At 35.4% G+C, this 23,417-nt stretch overlaps 1 protein-coding gene across 7 annotated transcripts in view; it reads left to right on the top strand.

The window, feature by feature from the left end:
* Positions 1-23,417, top strand: part of NRG3 (neuregulin 3) — a 1,223,498-nt gene that overhangs the window by 538,800 nt on the left and 661,281 nt on the right. For all 7 annotated transcript variants that reach the window (XM_045842073.1, XM_045842072.1, XM_045842069.1 and 4 more), the window contains exon 2: positions 4,907-5,036. In XM_045842073.1, coding sequence (XP_045698029.1) covers positions 4,907-5,036 — 130 coding nt within the window. The remainder of the gene's footprint in view (positions 1-4,906; positions 5,037-23,417) is intronic.

Genomic DNA, 23,417 nt, shown 5'->3' with positions numbered 1-23,417 from the left:
CTTTTCCTGTGTCAATTAAATCATCCCCATCCAATAACTAGCTCCAATGCCAACCCTTTGGGAAGGCTTCAAGATAAGTACAGCTTAAATTAAACTCTCCCTTTCTTTGACTATCTTCTGCAATCATTATCTGTAGTAGGCATTTAGTATTCTTGTTTCTGCAACAAAACCTTGCACCCACAGTATGCAGCATTGTGTTGGCAATGTAGAAAACCTCAGTAAGTAATATTCAGGTTCAACTCAATACTTAAGGGGGAAAACAGTTATTGTTTTAATTCATTAAGTTAACTTTCACCACAAAATCTTCAGGGATTTCTATCTTCCAGCCTTATATTTTCTTCCCATTTTGCTTTTAATGAATTAATCACCATAACCTCCCACTGTGTGTTTAATTACTGTACTGATTGCTTACTACATATGTGATGTGGAAAAAATACAAAACTTAAAAGCCAAGCACTCTCATTGACCTCCCTGGGGATAAATATCCAGAAAATATCCAGAAAACACATTTAACTCTACATGTCACAAGTGCCAGGTGAGTAGTTTGGATAACTGTACAGCCCCTGAGGTCCCATGTGAATGGGCACTATACCTCATGCCAGCAACAGCACTTCCTTGACCTGAGACCTTAACCTTTGGTCATGTGCTTGGAAGACCCTTTCTTAGCACTATCTGTGTTCATTTTAGACCTAAAATTCCTTTATATTGCAGGACCTCTCTTAGAAAAATCTTTCCTAAGCATGCATTTGTTTTCTCTTTTCTTCTCTGCCATCCTGTAGAGTCATTGTCTGCTCCTCTCATAAAATTTTACACAGTTTACCTAAATTGCTTTTGGGGCCTTCTCATGTCCTAACTTGTAAACATGTATTCATTTCCCAGTTTTTATTGTTTAAAATAGAGGGTTTTTTTGTTTTATGATGTTAACAAAAACATGCATACTTTTTAGTACAGAACTTTTAGAAAGTGCTCATATATAAAAAAAATCACCCTATATAAGCATCTGTTATGTGCACCTCTGTGTCAAGCCATCCAGAAGACAGTGGATCAGAGAGCTGAAGACCTGCTCTGCCTTTCAACTCATGGTCCAGTTAGATGGTAGAGTCAGGAGCTGACAGGTGGAGAGAGTGCCATCTAATAATGAAGCATTCTAGAATAAGGGAGAGCCTTGAAAAACAGATGGGAATTCATGGGAATATTAAGCCCCTCCTGCTTTACTTACCTGGATGTTCATCCATGTAATTTCTGAAGTTAATAAAGAGCTCTATAACAAATATATTTACCAAATTACCTTCCTAGAAACAGGAGGTGATTTTTGAATTTTAAATATATGACAAATTATTACCGTATATTATAGACAATTCAGTGTAGTAGACTTTCTTAAGTGTGATGCAATTTTTTAAATTATAGGGAGGTTCCAAAAATGTTGGTTGAGAGTTCCATATCTGATTGTAAGGCATTCCCAGGTTTTTTAAGGACATTATGTTCACAGTTTGCAGTTCATCTTATCCATTATCTTATTCTCACAAATGTGCCATGTTTTCCCTTCAGAACAAAACACACAGATGGATTAAAGCACACAGTATCTCCTGAGGGCCCAGAAAGAAAATAAAGACTTGTGCCTTATATTTTAGTTAACTTCACTTTTTACTTATATTCTATTTTATGTGCTTGTAACACATCTTATATGCTAATATTAAACAAATATATACATGTACACACTTATAAGCAGATATACAAATAGGGGAATATGTCATCCATAATTATTACTCTCTGTTGGGCTACATTTGGTTGTAAGAGAAAACCTAACAGTGACTTAGATACATTATTCTTACTTGTTTTACCTGTGTGTAGATTATTTTAGAGTTAGTAGAACAGCCTAGTAATTTTATTAAGTGATTTTTCTATCTTTCCATCCATATATTTGGCATGTTGCCATACTAGCATAAAATTTCACCTCATGGTGGATTCTATTCACCTTGCCCTATGCCTGTAATTTTAGGTGAGTAGTGCTGTATGGGTGTCATATGGTGAAATGCTCAGGTGAATGCTAAGATTTCAAATTTATTTGTATTAGTTTGTTCACCTATAGAAAGATTAAGCCCAACATTCCATTATTTATTATATTAAGTTATTAAACTAATAATGCCATTTTCTTTTAATCCAATCCATTTGTTGTGAAATTTAAGCAGGTGCATTTAAAATGATTTTGAGATTCTCTAAGCTATGTAAATAGAAAAACATTACATGTTAAGCCTGACAATCTCTGTAGTCTACCAGCTTGGATGATTGCAGAGACATTCACTTGGATCTCTGATCCTCTGATAATGACAATGTGATGGGAAAAACAGTTGGTAGAATGGGGAGGTAACCACTGGACATAGTAGCTGTCAGATGAAACTAATTGATTGTAATTGCTTTGCCATTGTATTGCTCTTGGAGCCTGTAGTTTGTCAAAACCACTGATTATAAAGGAAGGATCTCACTTTTTATGCTGTAGGTTATGTTAATGAAGAGCTGTTTTTTAGAGGAAATGATCAGTGAATATCGATAAACGGATAATAGGAAATTAAAGGAAAACTTAACTAGATCATGAGTTAATATACTTCAGCAGTCAGAGTAGCAGTCAACTGTGTGGTGTTTCATACTGAATCTTTTGCTTGCAGCTCTTGGGTTTAAATATTTCCCATTGAAAGAGAGATTAAGTCTGTGTAACTCTCTGATACTTTCTTGAATAACAAATCTTCTCTGTAGAGATCTCTTGGAAAACAGAAAATATGTCTGTTTTACAGGGCTTTCATTTTTTGATGAAATAATAACAGGCAGGTATTTTGAAGTGGAAAAAATAAGTTCCCATTGTATCACCAAGAAATTCTATTAGAAGTGAATTTTTCCAATGCTCACAGAATATGAGTAGTATATGAGTTAGCATCTATCTGAATCTAAAGGCAATGTTTGCTTTTGTAATATTAATCAATTTTAAAATGAGTATACTAAAATCATAACATTAATATGAAATTATATCTAACATTTTGTAGGATAGGCATGAATTTTCATAGGATTGCAATGTCTTTAATGATCATATTTTTCATAGTGGCATTTAAACTGTTAGTGATATTAGAGTGATCACATTTATTAAAGATTTTTTACTGAGCACCAATTCTGATTAAGGCTTAACCTCTGTTTGGCCTGAAGGAAGCCACAGACTAAAGAAACAAATAAATGTGAACAAATGGCTACTTGCAGCAATAAATGCAATGATGACAGCAGTAAAAGGTGCTGCAGGACACAAGGGAAAGATGATGGTGGCTTTGAAGGATTTTTGGGTGTCTTCCAACAAGGAAAAAGATGGTCCTGGAAAAAGGGTCAGTGTAATGGTTTCTGGTATTTGGGGAAATAAAGTAAGAATGAGAAATTAAGTTGTGTGTTTTAGTGTACAAGAAGATGAGATCAGACAGACAAAAGTCCATGTGGTCTATGTCCTTCTTTGCTCTGTTGAAGAATTTTGAGTTATTCATATAGGAAGAGTGCCCGCTAAAAAGTGTTTAGGTTGGGAGGACATGAGTGAATTTCCTGTTAGAATAATGCCTCTCATTCTGGATGGTGATCAGAGGAACAGGCTCACTGTGACCTCCAGTTAGTAAACAGGTGCAATAATCTGTGCTATTGAGCATTATTAATATAGATCTATGAAAAGGAAATTAGAAGAGCTTACATGCCAAATCATTTATTTATCTTTGACTTTTAAGTATATTTTTTATTGAATGTCACAGTGGAATTGGTGCTAATAGTTGCTTAAAACTCTGAAGCTGGAAGGTCTACATGTGGTTTTAGCATCTGTTCCTAGCAGACAGCACATAGTTATAGATTTGGGAAGTAGATGTAGACATAGAGCTTAATTGAAAAAATGTAAGTAATTATGATTTTAAAATACATGTTTACGATAATGCTAAAAGTCACAATAATTTGGTCCTGTTAAATAATTACCAGAAAAAAATTCACAAAGAGATTCTATTTTAAAATTTGGAACATCTGCATTTTAATTACAATACAAAAGGAGAAACTAAAGGAATAATTGGCTTGGCTATTAGCCAATTATAGTTGTAACAAAAAAGCAAACATAAACAAGCAAAACAACCCATAGAAACTGACATTGGTATTGTGACAGACAGTCACAATATACATTGATCAGATGTTTAATGACATTTGGCAATAATGAATGGAGGGGGACATTGTTTCAACCCCTCATACATGTTTGCTAAAACTGAAATTAATGAAAGCTGATTTGACTGCAGGATCACTCAGCTTTTACTGTGTATCATCAGATAAGGCATGTCTAGAGTGATTTCAATTGTTAAAATCTAGTGAAGGAATAAGGCAATTGAATACAGTGATAGTCTTAGTTCGGGCTGCTGTAACATAGACTAGGTTATTTACAATAAAAAAAAAACAGAAATTTATTTCTCACAGTCCTGGAGTCTGGGAAGTTCAAGATCAAGGTGCCTGCAGAGTCAGTGTCTATTGAGGTCTTCCTGATCCATAGAAGGTCATCTTCCTGCTGTGTTTTCACATGACTGGAATGGGCAAGCCAGATCTGTAGGATCTATTTTATAAGGGTACTAATCCCATTCATGACCTAATCACCTCCAAAGCCCCTCATATCCTAATACCATTACATTTAGAATTAGATTTCAGCAAATGAATTTGTGGAGGCACAAACATTCTGCCTATAATATGGTCATATCCAATTGCATTTTTTCACTACAGGGAAGGGTTTATCCTGTCTGTCTAGCATTTCCAAGGTCAGTGCCCATGAGAGGGCCTCAAAGCACAGATTCAGACTAATAACAAGAGCTGGTGGTGTCTGAATGCACTATTGACAGCATTTCTCTGTGTGCTTCCCTGACAGATACGACGACATATTCCACTGAGCGATCTGAGCACTTCAAACCCTGCCGAGACAAGGACCTTGCTTATTGTCTCAATGACGGCGAGTGCTTTGTGATTGAAACCCTGACTGGATCCCATAAACACTGTCGGTAAGCGCAGCCACTGGCACTAAGGGCAGGCCCCTGAGAGGCCTGGTTGGGGAAGGGGATGTTAAGCTCTGAGAATATACAACGTGATACACACAGTCCAGCTATTTGAATGGTGGAATCAAACGTCTTAATTTAAGACAGGACAAGGCTGATATCTTTGGTATTTGAGGAAGATAAAACTAAGTTAAAATAAACAAGATCTGAGTTTTACCTGACCAAGTAAAGGGTGATTTACTTTTAGAACTTAATAGAAATAATTGTTCACTCACCTTAGAGCCTATAATTTTGGTGTGGGTGTTTTGGTTTGGTGTGGGTGAGACACATGTGCTCATCTCAGAAGCAATCCCTTCTTGGAAACCTACAGGCTGCGACATGACAGAGAACACTGCTCATCTATGACCTAACATCTCAATGTTTATTATGTAAAAAATCTCAGGGACTGTTGCTGAGTCTGGAGAAAAATGCATCTAATTTTGTTTTTCCTTCATTTATTAATTTCAGGACATTCTTTTTAACACCTCTGGTGAAGGAACACTCTCCAGCAAGATGTTGTAAATGAGATCATAGTTCTGTTATGTTCTATATAGAGAACTATTTAGGGAAAATTCCCAGTAGAGATCAGGAAGGTGTGTAATTGGTTTTTAGAGACTTAAGGTTATATAACTGTTAAAAATAAAAACAAGTAGAGATGAATGGTATACCTGCAGACACTGCAGCTTTAAGGCTTCATAAAAGAATCAAATTAGCATCTGAAAAATATTTCCCACCAAGCTTTTACTTCCAGCACTATCCTGGTAATTTGTTTCTTCTTGCAATTGTATATGCTTCAGTGATGGTATATATCCACACCCTTTTCCTTCTCTTTACTTCTTTTTACTTTTTACTTTTTAGCTGTTTTACTTTTCACCTTCTCAGATGACACAGCTATTAAATTAATTATTCTGAATTATGAAGCATGGAAAATTATGACTTTTTTTCTCTCTCTATTGCTATTATAAAACTGTAGTCCATGTTTTATTAAGATGCCACAAAGAAATTCATTATATTGTTATGAAATTAGAGATGTGTTGGCAAATCCTGCCCAGCTCTCAGTACCAACTTTACCCCAGGGAGGGTGGGTTGCCACAGTGGGCAGTCACAGGTTAGGAAGAACTGATAAGGAACAGTAGCAGATCTCTGTAAAAGTTACCATACCTCCTGTGTCAGGTTAAACAGCTGTGAACTTTCCACCTTGCATGGTGGCTTTTGTGTGGCTTGGGCAGTGTCATTACATTTGCCCTATTTATAAAATGTACCCCATTTCTGTTCTCTGTGAACTTGGATTGGGGATGAAGGGATTGGGAATGGTTCTTCCTCATATTCCTCTTCTCTAACTACATTTGTTTGGTCAGCACAGACACAGATAGGAAATACACAAGTGACTTGGAGACCTCAGGGGCAAAATCCAGAATGAGCCACCCTTTCCAAGTATGAAGTGCTTGCACATTCTTACAGGTTCTCAAGCACTTGTTACAGGTACCTGTGCCAATTCCATGGGATCATAATGTGGAAGTGGGCAATGGAATCAATTAAGTTTAAATTCCTAATCAGTTGATGATGGGATAAATCAGAAGTCTTACCTAGAGCATGGATTTTTATGTACCGCAAGGAAGAATCAGATCAGGCCCCACAATGATATGCAGGCTGGTATGATTCATTTTTTCTAAAACCGAGATGTTGAAAGGAATAAAATAATTCTTATTTTTCAACATTCTCTCTCATTATGTTCTCTATTATTTCATGGGCATATTAATTTGCTCGGGCTGTTGTAGCAAAGTACCACAGAGTGGGTGGCCTAAACAACCAAAATCTATTTTCTCACAATTCTAGAGGCTGGAAGTCTAAGATCAAGGTATCAGTAGGATTGTTTTCTTTCCCAAGGCCATGAAAAAAGGGTTCCCTTCCAGACAGGCCTCTCTCTCTTTGGTTTATAGAAATGACTGACCTTTCCTCATGTCTTCTAATTTTCTTCAGTCTGTATGTGTCTGAATCCGGGTTTCTTCTTCTTTATAAGGATACCAGTAATATCGGATTAGGGTCCACTCCCTATTTTAATGTAATGATCATAGTTTAACTTTACCTCTATAAAAACGCTTTCTCCAAATATGGTCACTTTCTAAGGTACTAGAAGTTAGAATTTCAGCAGAAGCATGATTTGGGAGACACAGTCCAGTTTATAACAATGGATCTCAGGTCCACATAAAAAATCTTTTGTTTTTGTACATATGTACATCCATTTTTTTTAAACAAACACAAGCAGAGATATCTATGGTTTAACTGGAACAATGTACATGTAGAAAAATTTTGACCATTTGTCTTAATATTTTTGCATATTTCATCATAGTCAACCTGTTATTTAACATAGTCACAGCATAGTTAATCGTGACAAAAGAGCAGCCTAAGACAGAGTTGTAACTCGAGTAGCTTAATAGAGACCTATAAATCTCCTATGTGTGTGCATGAATAAATCACACATTGCGTGTGCCTGCTATTCATCTCCCAGGCTTTGCAATGAATAAAAGGCTTGCATTTGTTCCTGCATCAGCCACTTCTAAGATTTCCAATGTGGTTATTAATAATGTGCCATTTGTACAGCACTCTATTTAAGTAATATGTTTCATTCATTCTTCTCCTTTTGACAACTGTTTATTAACCACTTCCTATCACCAAGACACTGTTGAATAAATACATACAGAAATTAACTTAGGAATTAAATGGTACTGTGTTTTGTAATGTACTTGGAATAAGTGAAATTCTTCATTGTTAGAAAACAGAGAATGCAAAGGGAAGTATTTTTGCATGACTGGCATGCTACTGGAATATCTATAATGATACATTATTAACTGGATTACAGTTCCAGTGAAATGAAACACAATGTAGTATAACAGAGCATCAATATAAAGGGGTGTAAGTGAATCTAGCTCATTAGTTTACTTTATACGGGTCTCAAAAGATTAGACATTCACATCTAAGATTACATTTTCTAGTATTTTAAAAATAAATTGTAATACTATGATAAATGGATTCAAAACTTTTTTCTATGTCATAAAAAAAAAGTGATCATACTTTTTTTCTGTCTATAGGCTAAGGAAAAATAGTAGCAAAACTATTTAGATTATCCCTGACAAAGATTCTGGAAGATATACTAAGAAATGTGAACATTGCCAATCTTGGGATAAGGGAAGTTTCACATCTTTCTGTTTGTTATTTTCTCACATTTTAATGTATTTTCAGATCTTTCAAAAATCCATGTATAGTTAGAAATTATAGAGAAAACTAATGAAAACTTAAGGAGAATACAAAGATTCTAAAAATAACTGGGCATTATGCTAAGTGAAATAAACCAGACAGTGAAAGACAAATAATCATATGACCTCACCTATAAGTGGAACCTAATGAAGAAAACAAACAAATGAGCAAAATAGAACCAGAGACAGGGAAATAAGGAACAAACTGACAATGACCAGAGAGGAGGAGTGGGGGGGATAAAGGGGGAAAGAAGGGGAACAGTCTAGTGAAAGAACATGTATAAAAGACCCATGAACAAAGACAATAGGATGGTGGTTGACTGTGGGAGTGGGGAGTGGGCAGGGATAGGAAGAGCAACAGGGGAAAAATTGGAATAACTGTAATTGAACAATTTTAAAAAATAAAGAAAATTTAAAAAATAACTGGGGGCATGGTGGGGTGAAAATGGAGACAACTGTATTCAAATAATAATAAAAAATAACAGCAGAGGAAATTTAAAGAACAATAGACAAATAGGGAAAGTTTATCTTGCTCAATGTAAAATATACTATAAAGTCAGAGATTGTTAGGTGACCGATTAGTCTGGCATACAGAACCTGGCATACAGTGAAACTTATTGTAGAATAAGAGGAGGTTCATAAATAGGAGGAAAACTGAGAAACTGATCATTGAATAAATTTGGTTGACTATCAGTTAAAACAAGTCAAAATAAGATTTTTACTTCCTTCTCTATACCAAAACTTATTCTTAATGAATTCAGAAGTTAATATAAATAATAAATAAATAAAATCTTAAGGGAAACAGTAAATAAAATTACATATTTATTTATGTCAGCAACTGAAAAGACTTCTTGAACCAAAAATTACCAGCATTGTCACAACATTGACACATTATTTTTTGAATATCAAAAAATTGATCTGAATATTGCCCTGACCTTGAGCAGGGTGGCTCAGTTGGTTGGGTATCATCCCACAAAGCAAAAGATTGCTGGTTCAATTTCTAGTCAGGGCACATACCTGGGTTGCTGTCTAGGTGCCCTTTTGGGGCAGATGTGAGAGGCAAGGGATTGATGTTTCTCTCCCTCTCTTTCCCCCTCCCTGACCCTCCCTTTAAAAATAAATAAAAGCTTTAATTTTTTTATCTCAGTATCAAAATTAAAAGAGATAAACCATCAGTAAACTATACAACAAATATGGTAGAGAATTAACATTTTGAAGACGTCATGTAGTTGAATAAGAGCAACATTAAAATTAATCCTCAACAGGAAAAATGACAAAGGAGAACATACTCTTCTTTTTAAAATGAATACAAAAAAAATAAAGATGAAAAATACACAGCCTCACAAAGAAATGTAGATAATTTTTTGTTGGCTACCCTATTTTTAATGATTTTTAAAAGCAAATACTCAGGTGGGGATTCAGTAGAAACATAGTCACCACTTGAAAAGTACATATTGTTAAATATCTTCTGTGGGTAATATTCATCATGTTTCAAAATCTTTATATTGTTTCTAAGAATTTAGCCTATAAGGTATACATGTAGATTTATTTATAAGAATGTTCAACACAGGTGTATTTGTAATAGAAAAAAAAAAAGAAGCCTGAATTTAGATGTCTAGACAATTCAAAATGTTTTAAGGACATGAAAATGCTTATTTTTTGTGTGTAATGTATGTAAATCAGGTTATAAAATTACAGAGTCAAATATACAATAAATGACAAATTCTGACAAAGAAATAAATAAAAAGGCTAATATGATTTACAATTATTTTCTTCTTTGATCCTTTTGAATTTTGTAAGGTGCCTACAATGTACATATATTTCATTTATGTAATACACTTGACTCTGCTTCTCATCTTTTCATTAAGAAAGACAGATAGTGTCCCTGTCTCTGTTAAATTGAGGTCATTATATTTTACCTTTATTAAGCTAGGAGAATTTTCAATTAAGCCCTTTCAGATTAAACACTATCAAGTATATTTGAATGTCTCTGATTCTTATTTTATCAACAATTAATTTATACTCTACAATAATTCTTTTTAATGCTAATTTATGTGTTTTGAAACATAGAAAAATAGGAAAATACATCCCATAGAAATGTAGCTGGATAGAAAATAAAAGTAATTCACTAGAAACTCTTTGAGTCAAAATATTCTGAATCAAAGCAGGTTGTTCTCTAGTACATTTATTTATGTCATTTCTAGAAATATTAAGAACTTGGGAAATGGTGCCATCTATAATATATTTTACTAGAGTGAAAGAGGTAGCTGGTGTAACTGAAAAGATTGCTAGGCATTTCAATGGGCCAAATGTGTTCTAAAGCCAAATTTAAGTTAAAAGGACGTGTCTCTTCTGAATTGAAGTTCATTAAATGTTTTACCTGCCTGACTGCAAAAAACGGATTTTCAAAGCTTTGGAAAGAATAGCATTTGAGCTGAATTTGACCTGAAATGATCATTTTGGAAATCTATCAAGCAATTTACTGAAGATTCTTGAATGACTTGAAATATGGCACTGCTAGAAAAGTAGGAAAGCAGTCCAATAGCAAAGTTTGCCTGAGGCAATACCTCCAGAAAGGGGCTGATGGTCTGTGAAGCAATCTGGGTAAAATGCTCAGAAGAGTGGTGAGTGGGGGGAGTGATTGGAAGAGGAGAAGAACCACACAGGAGTTGTCCTTATAGTGCCAAGTTCTGCCCAAGGGGGTTTTAAAATTAAAGCTTCCATTTTTAAGATTATGATTGTGAACAAGGTGGCCATATCCCTATGATTTAGTATATAAAATTATAGGACCATCCCTGTCAGTGGTTTGCTCTCTCACATTGGAGGTCCATTAACTCTTTCACCCAGTGAGGGCCGTCTTTATGAAATGGTTCTCCAGTAAGTGCTCTGAGTGCAACAGATGATGATTTTGTGTGGTTGAAGCAAGTCACAGTGGAAATGGAGTTTTGGCACATATCCCTGAACTCTACTGAAGGAAGAGAATGAAGGCTGAAATATCTATAAATCCAGCATAAGGTCAGAGACCCTAAAGAAGGGAATTGAATAAGAGAGTTGGATGAACTTTCAACATCATTTGATAAATGTTCCTGAGAATACTTGCCACAGCCCAGACATAATTTGAATAATTTGTAATGTTCACATTATATAGCAAGTGGTCTGCTGACAGCATTGCACAAGAAGTGAGACAAGTTATCACTGTTCATCTCATTCTTTTCTGTGGATGGAGTTTGTTAAAACGGTTTTGTTGGCAAATACCACCACCACAAGGTATTTCATTTTTCAACTTGATGACACTTAGGTGGTGGGGTTTTCTTCTTTTGGTGTAACTTATTTGCATTGGACCCAAGCTAGTGTTTTTAAAGGGTTATGTAAATATCATGAAAAAGAACTAGAAAAGCACATTTAATAAAGAATAATAGCACATTTTTAGTTAATAACCAACAAATTTTGGCTTATTTTTATGTTTTTTAACCTGTTTGGAAGCTCTAGTTGAAGCCTGAAATGGTGTTTCTTTAGGTGGTTGTTATGATTTGGGTCTTTTGTTCCATTAAAAAACTGATGTAAATTTGTTTTTCTAAATAGCTGCCTTATACATATGTGAGGCAAATGTGGGAGTCTGGATGGAGAGATCTGAATTAACAGCTGTGCTCAGCTTTATACTGGCTGTGTGGGATTTTTTTTGCAAGTCACTTAACTAGAAACTTCATTTCTTCATTAAAAATATTCATCCTCAAAACACTGAGTCAATAATTAAAAGCAGCAACATATAGAACCCTCCAAATTCACCAGGGACATTATGTATATGATAGTCTTTTCCTCTTTCTCTCTTCTGCTCATACTAAAACCAACCAACAGAATGTTTGCTGAAATCTGGTAAGAGAAATTGAGTGGGTATCACATCTGCCTACTTCAGAAGAGATAGATTTAAAAGGGGGAGACAGGGATTGCCGAAGGATTCCTTTGTATATTCTGAAGGTTCAGGCCTCTTACTGGGACTCTTTTCAATATTGTGACAAATTAACAATTTTGTATCATTGCTCCAATTCTGTTACCAATTCTTGATTTTCCAAGATTTTCTTCTTGTTGAATATAGCTTTAAGAGAAAAACTGATTTTCCTTTTCTACTTCATCAGTGTAACTCATCCTAATTGTGTTAATCATTACCACATGGATTGGCTGGTTAGTTTGAGCATTCCTCCACCAACTAGCAGATTGGCAAATTACACCCATTCTCTATAACTCAGTTTTCTTATCTGTTTAATATGAAATACCATTACTACACTTCAGGATCATTGTGAAGATTGCTATAATAAAGTGCACTTGTCTGGCATGAATAGATAATGAATCTGGTGGAGTAAGTGGGGTATAATTGGTCAGGGGCATGTGTTGCATCTTCACAGCTTGTTTACAGATCAGTTGATTTGTGCCAGGGCTTCTTTATGGGCACTTTGTCTCCCAGAACATAGGATTGAGCTTAGACCCACTAATCAGAATTAAAAATAAAAAACTGACCCAGAGAAATTATTTTTTTCATTTAATCTTTATTGTATTTTTCCCATTACCATTTAGTTCCCTTATATTGCCCTCCCTCCAGCCATCACCACACTGTTGTCCATGTCCATGAGTCCTTTTTCAGTTTTGCTTAACCCCTCCACTCCCCAACCCCTCCCTGCAACTAGCTGTCATCTGTTCTCTATCTATGAGTCTTCCTCTGTTTTGCTTGTTAGCTCAGTTTGTTCATTGGATTCTGCATATGAATGAAATCATAGGATATTTGTCTTTCCCTGACTGAATTATTTTACCTACATAATATTCTCCAGATGCAGCTATACTGTTGCAAAAGGTAAATTTTTCTTGTTTTTCATGGCTGAGTAGCATTCCATTGTGTAAATGTCCCACAGTTGTTTTATCCACTCATCTATTTATGGACAGACACTTGAGCTTCTTCCATGTCTTGGCAGTTGTAAATAAGGCTGAAATGAACATAAGGGTATGTGTTGGGACCCTACAAAGATGGGCAGATCCATGATATTCTCATAGACAGAATAATATTCATGGAGCCGTGGGATATCTGGCATGCCTTTATACATGGGTGGGTAAGCCATACATGCTGCAAGCTCCATGTCTATCTGCATGTCTCATGTCATGGTCCTTGATCCCCAACTTGGCACCCATCATAGCACCTGTCCCCTTGCATGTCTTCCATCATTATTGCCCCCAGCAGGTAGTCCCCACCTGCTTAAGTACCAGAGGGGAACAATGTCAGCAAGATGCTAGAAATTATATAACATAACATAATTCTGTGCATGTGAGCCCACTTCATGTTATGGGAACAGTTTATTGGACCCAGTCTCAAGGCTATGAGAACACTAGTTATCAGGTCCCTCCAAGGCTATGGGAACACTACTTCCACTACTTCCCTTAGCTACCCAGACACCTGGGTGAGGAAGCCAGACTGCCTCCACTTACCCTACAGGCTACTTGTGTCCTTTTAAATTAGCGTTTTAGTTCCCTCATGTATATTCCCAGAACTGTGACTGCTGGGTCAAAAGGAAGATCCATTTTTAAGTTTCTGAGGTATCTTCATACTGCTTTCCACAGTGGCAGCACCAATCTGCATTCCCATCAACAGTGCAAAATGGTTGCCCTTTCTCCACATCCTCACCAGCACTTGTTGTTTGTTAATTTATTGGTTATAGCTATTCTGACTGGGTGTGAGAGGATATCTCATTGTGGTTTTAATTTGCATTTCTCTGATTATTAGTGACATTGAGCATCTTTTCATATGTTTATTTGTCATCTGTATGTCCTCTTTGGATAAATGTCTTTTCAGGTCCTTTGACCATTTTTTTAATGGGGTTGTTTGATTTTTTGGTGTTGAGTTCTGTAAGTCCTTTATACATTTTGGATATCAACCCTTTATCAGATGTTTTGGCAGATATATTCTCCCATTCTGTGGATTGTATTTTTATTTTGTGGGTGTGTCTCTTTTTATGCCAGACACACACACACATACACACACAGAGCTATTATTTCTGAAAACTAAGAATGTGACAAGAGAATCAAACCCTTCTTGTTTTATAAAAAGAAGCTGAAGACAACATTTATGAATTTTATCTTGGAGTACCTCTCTACCTACAATTCTGTTTTTTAATGATCACAGTTATTTTATTGGTTTTGTGAATATCAGGAAAAGCAAAATTAGTCCTGCGCATACACAAAAATGATATATTTATTAGGTAACCAGCATCATGTAGGACACTGAGGTTTCAATAGCTATCAAGAAAAAAATGTTCCCTTTACAAAACTTGCTTTTTGGAGTATGGAGAAGTCAATGTGCTCTAGTGTTATAGGATTTTGTGTTGGGCAAACACTGATAATCACTGGGCAATTAAGTCCACACTTGGTGTAGCAGGGAAATCCTTACCAATCTTGTGAACTTAGAGGAAATGTCTTCATCAAGTGTATCTGCATATAGAATTGCCTGTTCACATTTTAACAAATGGGAAATTAAGAATAAAATTTTTAGAAGAAACAGGAAAAAATTAAAACATTAAACATGGTTTGGGGAGTATCTCATTTAGAGATATGTATCATGTGATATAAAGTGTGTTTATACATGTGATAAGTGAATGGTATAGAATGTGTTTAGTCCTATACTACATACACTAAAAATAAATGGCAATTGCATATACTATTTCTAGCATTATGCCAGTGTTTATTAAGCACATCCAATGTTCCAGATTCAGTGAAAGATTATAGTAATATAGTGATAAATATTCTCAAAAAAACTTATAAGAGGATTTTAGATGGTCATTTTCTACTTCTGTTTAATGTGACAAGTTCTGTGTTCTCTATTATTCAATCTATATGAACTATATGTACATCTATCATATTTGTATGGAAGATTCCAAAAAACAAAGGTTCTGAAGCCAAGAAGAGCTCATGAGAGAAAGTGACATACAGATTTGCATTTGGAAAAATGAGAGTCTACTCATTTCTCATTTGAAGCCTGCCTTCACTTTCCAACAAAAACATGGAGAATTAAGCTTCTTTTGAAGAACATTCCCTTCAAACTCCAGGGATGAAATTCTAAAATTATTTTAGATGAAATTAAAAATAATAAGTTTGCCATGGATGGTGTGGTTCAGTGGATTGAGTGGTGGCCTGTGAACCAAAGTATTGCTGATTTGATTCCCAGTCAGGACACATACCTGGGTTGCAGGCCACGTCCCCAGTAGGTGGTGCACAAGAGGCAACCACACATTAATGTTCCCCTCTCTTCTTCCCTTCTCCTCCCCTTCTGCTCTCTCTAAAAATAAGTAAATAAAAATCTTTAAAAAAAGAAAGTCTTTTATAAAAAATAATCATTTCCTATCACAAATTTCCCATGGAATTGGTCACTTCTTTTATGAATTTTTTCCTCTCAGAGACATATCAGGACACAATGACATTTTTAATTCCATTCCCTCATACTCTGAATTTTTATGGTGAGTGGGAAGAGCCAACAAGAGTATGATTTTTCAAACCTAGTAAGTGCCACATTGATTAAATTGTGAAATGAAGATTCATTTTCTTTACCCAAAATTAATCTATGATTTTTATCTACATATATGAAATACTTGCAGAAACCATTTAGTAGCTATAATTAAAAAATAATTTATTAACATCATAGATATAAGAAATGATTTTCCAGCACTAAAATTTTCCTAACAAATTAAACATTTCCACTGAAGGATACCTTGACCATCAGTTACTATTGAATTATTCAGGAGAATATAAGGGAGCTATATTTAGAGATACTTATTGGCATGTTCAAATATAGATGTCCTACATGTTCCCAACTAAAACATTTTTTTCTGCAGCATAGCTTCTGTGAGGCTTATGGATCAAACAAAGGTAAACATGTAGAGCTTATCTTATAATGTCTCAAGTAACATTTTGGTGTTTTGGCTTATAAAGTGACACATACATTCAGAAGAAACCAGAGGTTGTAAGAGTTCCTAAAACAAGGTAGTTTCTTAGTTTCTCAAAGACTACATACTCATTTAAACACATCAGAAATGCAGTTCAAGGTAACATCAGGCAAAGGCATTATTTCAACAGAAGACTTCATTAAACAAACAGACTCCAGGCTTTAGGGCAGAGGGGTGCTTCAAGATGGGGTTGTGGAGAGACTAAAATTATAGCAGGTGGCCAACATGCCTTCAGCCTGTCCTCCCTGGAGTCCCTTGAAGGTGCATTGATCCCAATAACCCTGTGCTCCAGAAGGGCAGAAATTCAATTAGGAACTCTTAGCTTTGAGACTTGGGAGGGAGAGGTGTTTGTGTCAGCCAGTGGCCCCACTGCAGAGGAAAACCATTCTCCAGCAGTTATAAAACAGAGGCTAATAATAGGACAGTTGAGAATGAAAAAATACTAGGTTGGGAAGAATTGGCAGAAAGGATAAGCTGATGAAGCAACTGCTTTAAATAAACTCACAATTTTGCTACTTCGGGGTGTTCTCATGGGCTAATTTATAGCCACAGTTGAAGTCACAAGGAATCCTTACTCTCTGTGACAAGGTTTTATTTTCAGTGCTCTGGAAAGCGCTTTTCTTTCTCCCTGGGTTAGCGTATGTGCAAGATATAATAATTATTTTAATGACATTAAATAGCAGCTTTGATCTCTTCCTCCAACAACCTAACCAAAACATTTTCTGGAGGTATGAAATGATTCATTTGTGAGTAAAACTCATTTCTATTATTGTTCTCCTACCTGACTCTTCCACCAGGCAGTGAGTTCATTTTTGCTTCTGGAAGCTGCCACCTACTCAGTACAGATATATTTTATAAATGGAAAGAACTCCAGACAATACCTACTACCCACATTTTTTCAGAGGTCAAAATTGAGATGTTAAATTGGAGACAACACAAATACTAATATACATCTTCTATTTCATACCTACTAAGTGCAAGGAAAAAGTTTTGACTCTTTATATACAGTTTCTTGATTGCCTAGCTAGTCTTTATATTCGATCTGAAAAGGCATGTTTGTGTCCCCATTTGATGCCAAGAAGGAAGTTCCAAGAGAGAAAGTAACTTTGTCAAGGACATCCAGACAATAAGTGACAGGAGTGAGCACCAACCTCAGTACTGTTGGTCTATCAAGCTCTTTCTTGATCTTTTAACTCTTTGAGATTGTAGTGTAAAAATCACTGAGGGTGATAGTTAAAAATATAGATTTTCACCCTGGCTGGTTGGCTTGATTGAATGTACCATTGTCCCTAACCAAAAGGTTGTGGGCTCAATTCCCAGTCAAGGCACATACCTAGGTTGTGGGTTTGATTCCAGGAAGCATATGGGAAGCAACCAATCAATGTTTTTTCTCTGTTTTTCTCTTTCTCTCTCCCTTTCTCTCTCTCTAAAATCAACAATAAAAATATCCTCAGGTTAGGATTAATATGTGTATATATATTTAATATATGTTATATTAATATACAATGATATAATATTATATACATGTGTATGTGTGTTTATATGTACACATTCTCAGGTTCCTCCTCTGAAGCTTCTTATTCCTGTCTTGAAATGGCATCTAAGACTCATACTTTTGGATGATTCCATTATTGAGACAACTTTGGGAAGCTGTGAGTGAGACTAGTTAATGAGTAGATGAATGTTAATGAGTAGATGAATCCTCTGGAAATTTTGCTCAACTGGATTCATATGCAGTAGGTCTGGGGTGAGGCCTAAAATTCTGTATTTCTGACAATGTCTCAGATGATGCTTATGCTGCTGGCGCACAGCCCACACTTAGAGCAGTTAGGAGCTAAATCATGCTGCCCAACACACAATGGAACCCCATTCCCATCCTAGGGGTCTTCTCATAATTCTGCCACCAGGATATATCCTCTGCCCATAAGCAACTCCATAATTATGTCTGAGCAAGATTCTTTGACCATATATGAGAGTATGTTTGTGAAGCTTCTGGAAACCTTTATTTTTTCTCTACCAATTGTATTGCCAGTTCACATATCTGCCAGTTAAGAATCCCTGGTACCTGCAACATGACTTTGTCCTATGGTCCTCTGCCTATCCACAGAAGTTTTGTGAGCCAAATGTCTCATCAAATTCCTGTTATATCAAGGGGATTTTATATTCCACATCTGTGAATCATAAGTATTGGCTAGGCATTTACTATTTTTCCCAAGGAGCAAAACTTTTAAGTCAGGGTAAAATGTTCTCTGCAACATTCAGAGAAATGGATACAGCACTTGTTAAAGGTTGTGAATAATCACATTACCCCAGGGATTTCTTTTATCCAAGATAAGTTATCTGAAGCATAGGTATATGTAATTTTCAAACTAAGAAAATCATTGTGTGTACAGGTGACAAAATTCTAAGAAAATGTTAAAATGAAAGACTAAGCTTCAAAAGGAGAACTCCGATTTATCAAAAATGATGTTATAATTCTAGGCCTTGTTGCTTTCTAGCCATGTGACATTTGGTAATATCTTAGCTCTTTCAGACCTTAATTTCTTTATTGTGAAAGAGCATGATTAGAGATAATTCATCAGGTTACTTCCAATTTTAAAACAGGTTGAAGAAACAGAGGTCTCTTGCATTTTCACCTGTGTTTGCAAATAAAGAGTTTCACTGAATTTCTCTCAAACAAAAGCAGAAGGATTTCAGACAGAGCAACCATTTGCAGAAGAAAACAGGTGTTCTGCCTTTTGAAGTGCAAAGAAATGAAATGCTAAATTAAGAAGGGCATCACTGTACAGAAAAGGTGGCACAAAGCAAATTTGTGACTCACCAATGCCAGGGCTTTCAGACAGACATATTCATGAACTTAAATAAATAATTTTTCTTAAGAAAATTCAGATTCTGATTCATTAGGTCTAGAATGGGGCTGACATTCTGCATTTCTAACAAGCCTCTTGGTTCCATGGTGTTGCTGGTTGGGAACCTGACTTTGGGTAGACAGGCTCTGTGTCCATGTCCTTCAGCCTTAGCTGCATCACCCAGGGAAATTCACAAAACAAACATATGTAGACCTCTGTAAATGGGGCTTAGACATGTGTATTTTTAAAGATGCCCAGGTAATTTCAATGAGCAGCTAACATTAAGAATCACTGGGTTATCCTGCTGCTATAGCCTTTTTTGCTTCCCAGGTGCCCATTGACTTTGGATTTTGTTTTATGAAAAGCACATTTATTGCAATGTTAGTACAACCAAAACAGGTACTTTACCCTTACTTCTACCATCCCTGTAGATCAAATTGACTATGCTAAGAGACTGCTGTTGGTCTGGCAGCACCCTTTTCAGGCTGTGTCTCCATGCTTAGATGATTCCATAGTAGTCTATAAAGCAGGCCACCTTTGTATTCTGCTTCCCCTGCTCCAGCAGCACCACCACTTATGGACATATTTCCATATGGCTATATGAGTCTCCACAGCTGACACTTTAAGGTTACCTATTGTTGTGTTAGTTATGGCACTCATGCTTTACAAAGTGTTTCATGGCTGCATCCCTCTTCTCTCCCTCTCATTCTCTTTTTTAAATTTTTTTTCTCTTCCATCACACTGAGCACTCACTGTCTATCAAGCCTGTACTAGTTGTTCAGTGAAATTTGTGCATAGATGGAACACTCCTCTTGCACTACTTCTTTGAAATTGTAATCTAGAAGTGAAATTGCTTGGCCCAAGGGTATGAACATTTTCACAGCTCTTGAGCTAAAAATATCTAGCTTTTATTGGGTACTTCAACTTCTATATGCTCATTTAATGTATAAGATTTCCTGTCATTATTATTTAATATGTTTTTGATTAATAAAAACTTTGCATTCTTTATATGAACATAAAGTGAATTTCTATTTTATTTTTACTTAAGTGTACATTTGATGGTAATGGAAAACCAATAAGGAGTGCTCTTACTGGTATGGCTCAGTGGGTTGGGCATTCCCCCTGCAAACCAAAATGTTGCTAGTTTGATTCCCAGTCAGGGCACAAACCAGGTCCCTGATAAAGGGTAAGGGGCGTGTGAGAGGCAACTGATCAATGTTGCTCTCCCTGTCTTTTCTACCTCCCTTCTCCTCTCTCTAAAAATAAATACATTTTTAAAATGAAGGATAAGCAATAAGGAATATTAAGCAGGTGAGTAAAATGTTTGTCTCTTACATGTATTATATACTTTGATGTATAGAAGCTGACAGTTCATTCTCTGTATAGGCAGACACAATAAGTTGCCTTGTAGCAAACCTTATTTAAGCAGACCCTCTTGATTCTACAAATATGAGACAGGGACCCACATTTCTATAGGATGAAGGTAAATGGGTTGTAAATATGTGTGTTTGTGTTCATTAGCCTGCCCTTTTCATAGACCTCTTGGAATGAAAATTACAGAGCAGAATGAGACAGGTTTAAATTAAATATGGCTTTCTGAAACCTGGAACTCTCACTTCAAGCCCATCCCACCTCCATTCTAACTCTCTGAGGTCTTCGAGTCTCAGAAAGGCTAGCCTTTGTCCTTTCTTTATTTTATTTTTCTGAAAAATTTAAGTAACACCATGGGAAAAAATGAACTTCACATATGAAAACAATGACAGAGGAGCAAAGCTATTTTAAAAAGAGACTATGGGCGTGAATTAGAGAGCAATTTTAAAAGAGCATGAATTAGAGGAATCCTTTAGATGAAGAAAGAAGGGGGTGATGAGGCAATGAGCAAAAGAGATATTGGCAGTAAGGATTTCAAGAAGAAATACCAGAGAGATTTGAAGGAGATACATCACAAGATATATTTGTTAGTGAAGGAAGAAAGGTAAGAGGCAAAGAAAAGATTCAAAGGGACTGTCATTTTTCTAGTTTGGGCAATTGGGTGATATTACACACTGAGTAGCAAAAAGGAATGAAAACAAAAATTACATCATTCCATCACTTACTAGCTTTAAGAATAGTAAAATGAGTATGATAATAACAGTACCTGCTTGGCAGTATTATTATGAGAATTAAACGAGCTATCCTGGACAAGCCAGAACACATAGTCATTCCATATATTTAAAAAATGGTAAAATAGCAAAGTCATTATTGAAGAGTCTTTTCCTTTTCATATGTGTTAATGTGCTTCTTATCACATATATTTGTGTGTGTATAAATTTATGAACTATTGCTTAAATTTGGTTTAAATAAAAAATCCTCTTGTGGGCCATTCCACATTCCTTTAATTAGCTTTACTTTTGAGTGGGTTTTAATTCCTGAAAATACAATTTGTTTTCCCTTCATTGTTTGATGTTACCCACATATATTCTGATATTTTAAATTAAAAATATATTTTATTAAGTTTTATATTTTTATTTATAATATTTTCATAGAAATACAAAATCATTTCATTATATTCATAGAATGCAAATGAAAGTTTATAAAAGACACTTGCAATCGCAACATCTAAGGATAAACACTTAATGTTTTTTTCTTGGAACTAACACCTATCCGTTGCAAACTATTTGAAAAAATTCAAGAGGAGGGAAGTCTTCCAAGCTCTTTTTATGAGGCCAGTATCATCATAATTCCAAAACAAGACAAAGAGACAAGAGAAATAGAAAATTATAGGCCAATATGCCTTATGAACATAGATGCCATATAAAGGCTTCAACAAATATTATCAAACCAGATCCAGCAACACATTAAAATGATAATACACCATGATCAAGTGGGATTCATCCCAGAGATGCAAGGTTGGTGCAATATTCCCAACTCAGTATATGTGATATATCACATAAATAAAATGAAAAAAAAATATCATGATATCAATAGATGTAGAAAAAGCATTTGATATAACCCAGCACTCATTTATGATAAAATCTATCAGCAAAGTGGGAATAGAAGGGGTCATACCTCAACATAATAAAGGCCATTTATGAAAACTTACAGTCAACATCATACTCAATGGACAAAAACTGAAAGCATTTCCCTTAGGATCAGGAGCAAGTCAGGAATGTTCACTTTCACCACTCTTACTCAACATAGTACTGGAAGTCCTAACTGTAGAGATCAGACAAGAGGAAGAAATAAAAAATATTCATATTGGAAAAGAGTAAATAAAACTGTCATTATTTGCAGATAACATGATATTATACATAGAATATCCCAAAGACACCACCCCAAAACTATTAGATCTAATAAATGAATTAGGCAAAGCAGCAGGATACAAAATCAAATACCCAGAAATTGATGGCATTTTTATACACCAATAATGAACTATATCATAAAGAGAAACAAGAAAAACAAATATATTATTTCATCAAAAATATAATAATAATCTACCAAGGAATAAACTTAACCAAGGAGGTAAAATACTTATATTCGGAAAATTGTAGGACACCAAAAACTGAAATTGGGGAAGATACAATTAAATGGAAGCTTATATCTTGTTCATGGATTGGAAGGATTAACTTCATTAAAATGTCCATGCTACCCAAAGCAATCTATAGAATCAGTGCAATTCTTATTAAAATACCAATGGCATATTTCACAGATCTAGAACAAATGTTCCAAAAATTTTCATGGAACTAAAATAGACCCCAAATAGCCTCAGCAATCTTGAGAAAGAAGAACAGAGCTGGAGGTATCACAATATCTGATATCAAACTATACAACAAGGCCACTGTAATCAAACAGCCTGTTCCATTGATCTATATGTCTGGCATAGGAGCAGGCATATAGATCAATGGAACAGAACAGAGAGATCAGAAATAAACCCACGACTTTATGGTCAATTGATATTTCACAAAGGATGCAAAAGCATGCAATGGAGCAAAAACAGTTTCTTCAATAAATGGTGTTGGAAAAACTGGACTGGTATATGCAAAAAAATGAAACTAGACCGCCAACTTACACCATACACAAGTATAAACTCAAAATGCATGAAATTCTTAAGTGTAAATTTTGAAACATAAAAATCCTGGAAGAAAACACAAGCAATAAAATCTCAGATATCTCACATGACAATATTTTTGCCGATATATCCCCTAGGATAAGATATATAAAGGAAAGAATAAACAAATGATACTACATTATATTAAAAAGCTTCTGCTGAGCCAAAGAAACTGTCAGCAA

This window comes from Phyllostomus hastatus, unplaced genomic scaffold (assembly GCF_019186645.2).
Source record: "Phyllostomus hastatus isolate PE091 unplaced genomic scaffold, TTU_PhHast_1.1 phas_contig_38, whole genome shotgun sequence".
Classification (NCBI taxonomy): Eukaryota; Metazoa; Chordata; class Mammalia; order Chiroptera; family Phyllostomidae; genus Phyllostomus; species Phyllostomus hastatus.
The sequence above is the reverse complement of the archived record's forward strand: the minus strand, read 5'-3'. Positions and strand labels throughout refer to the sequence as shown.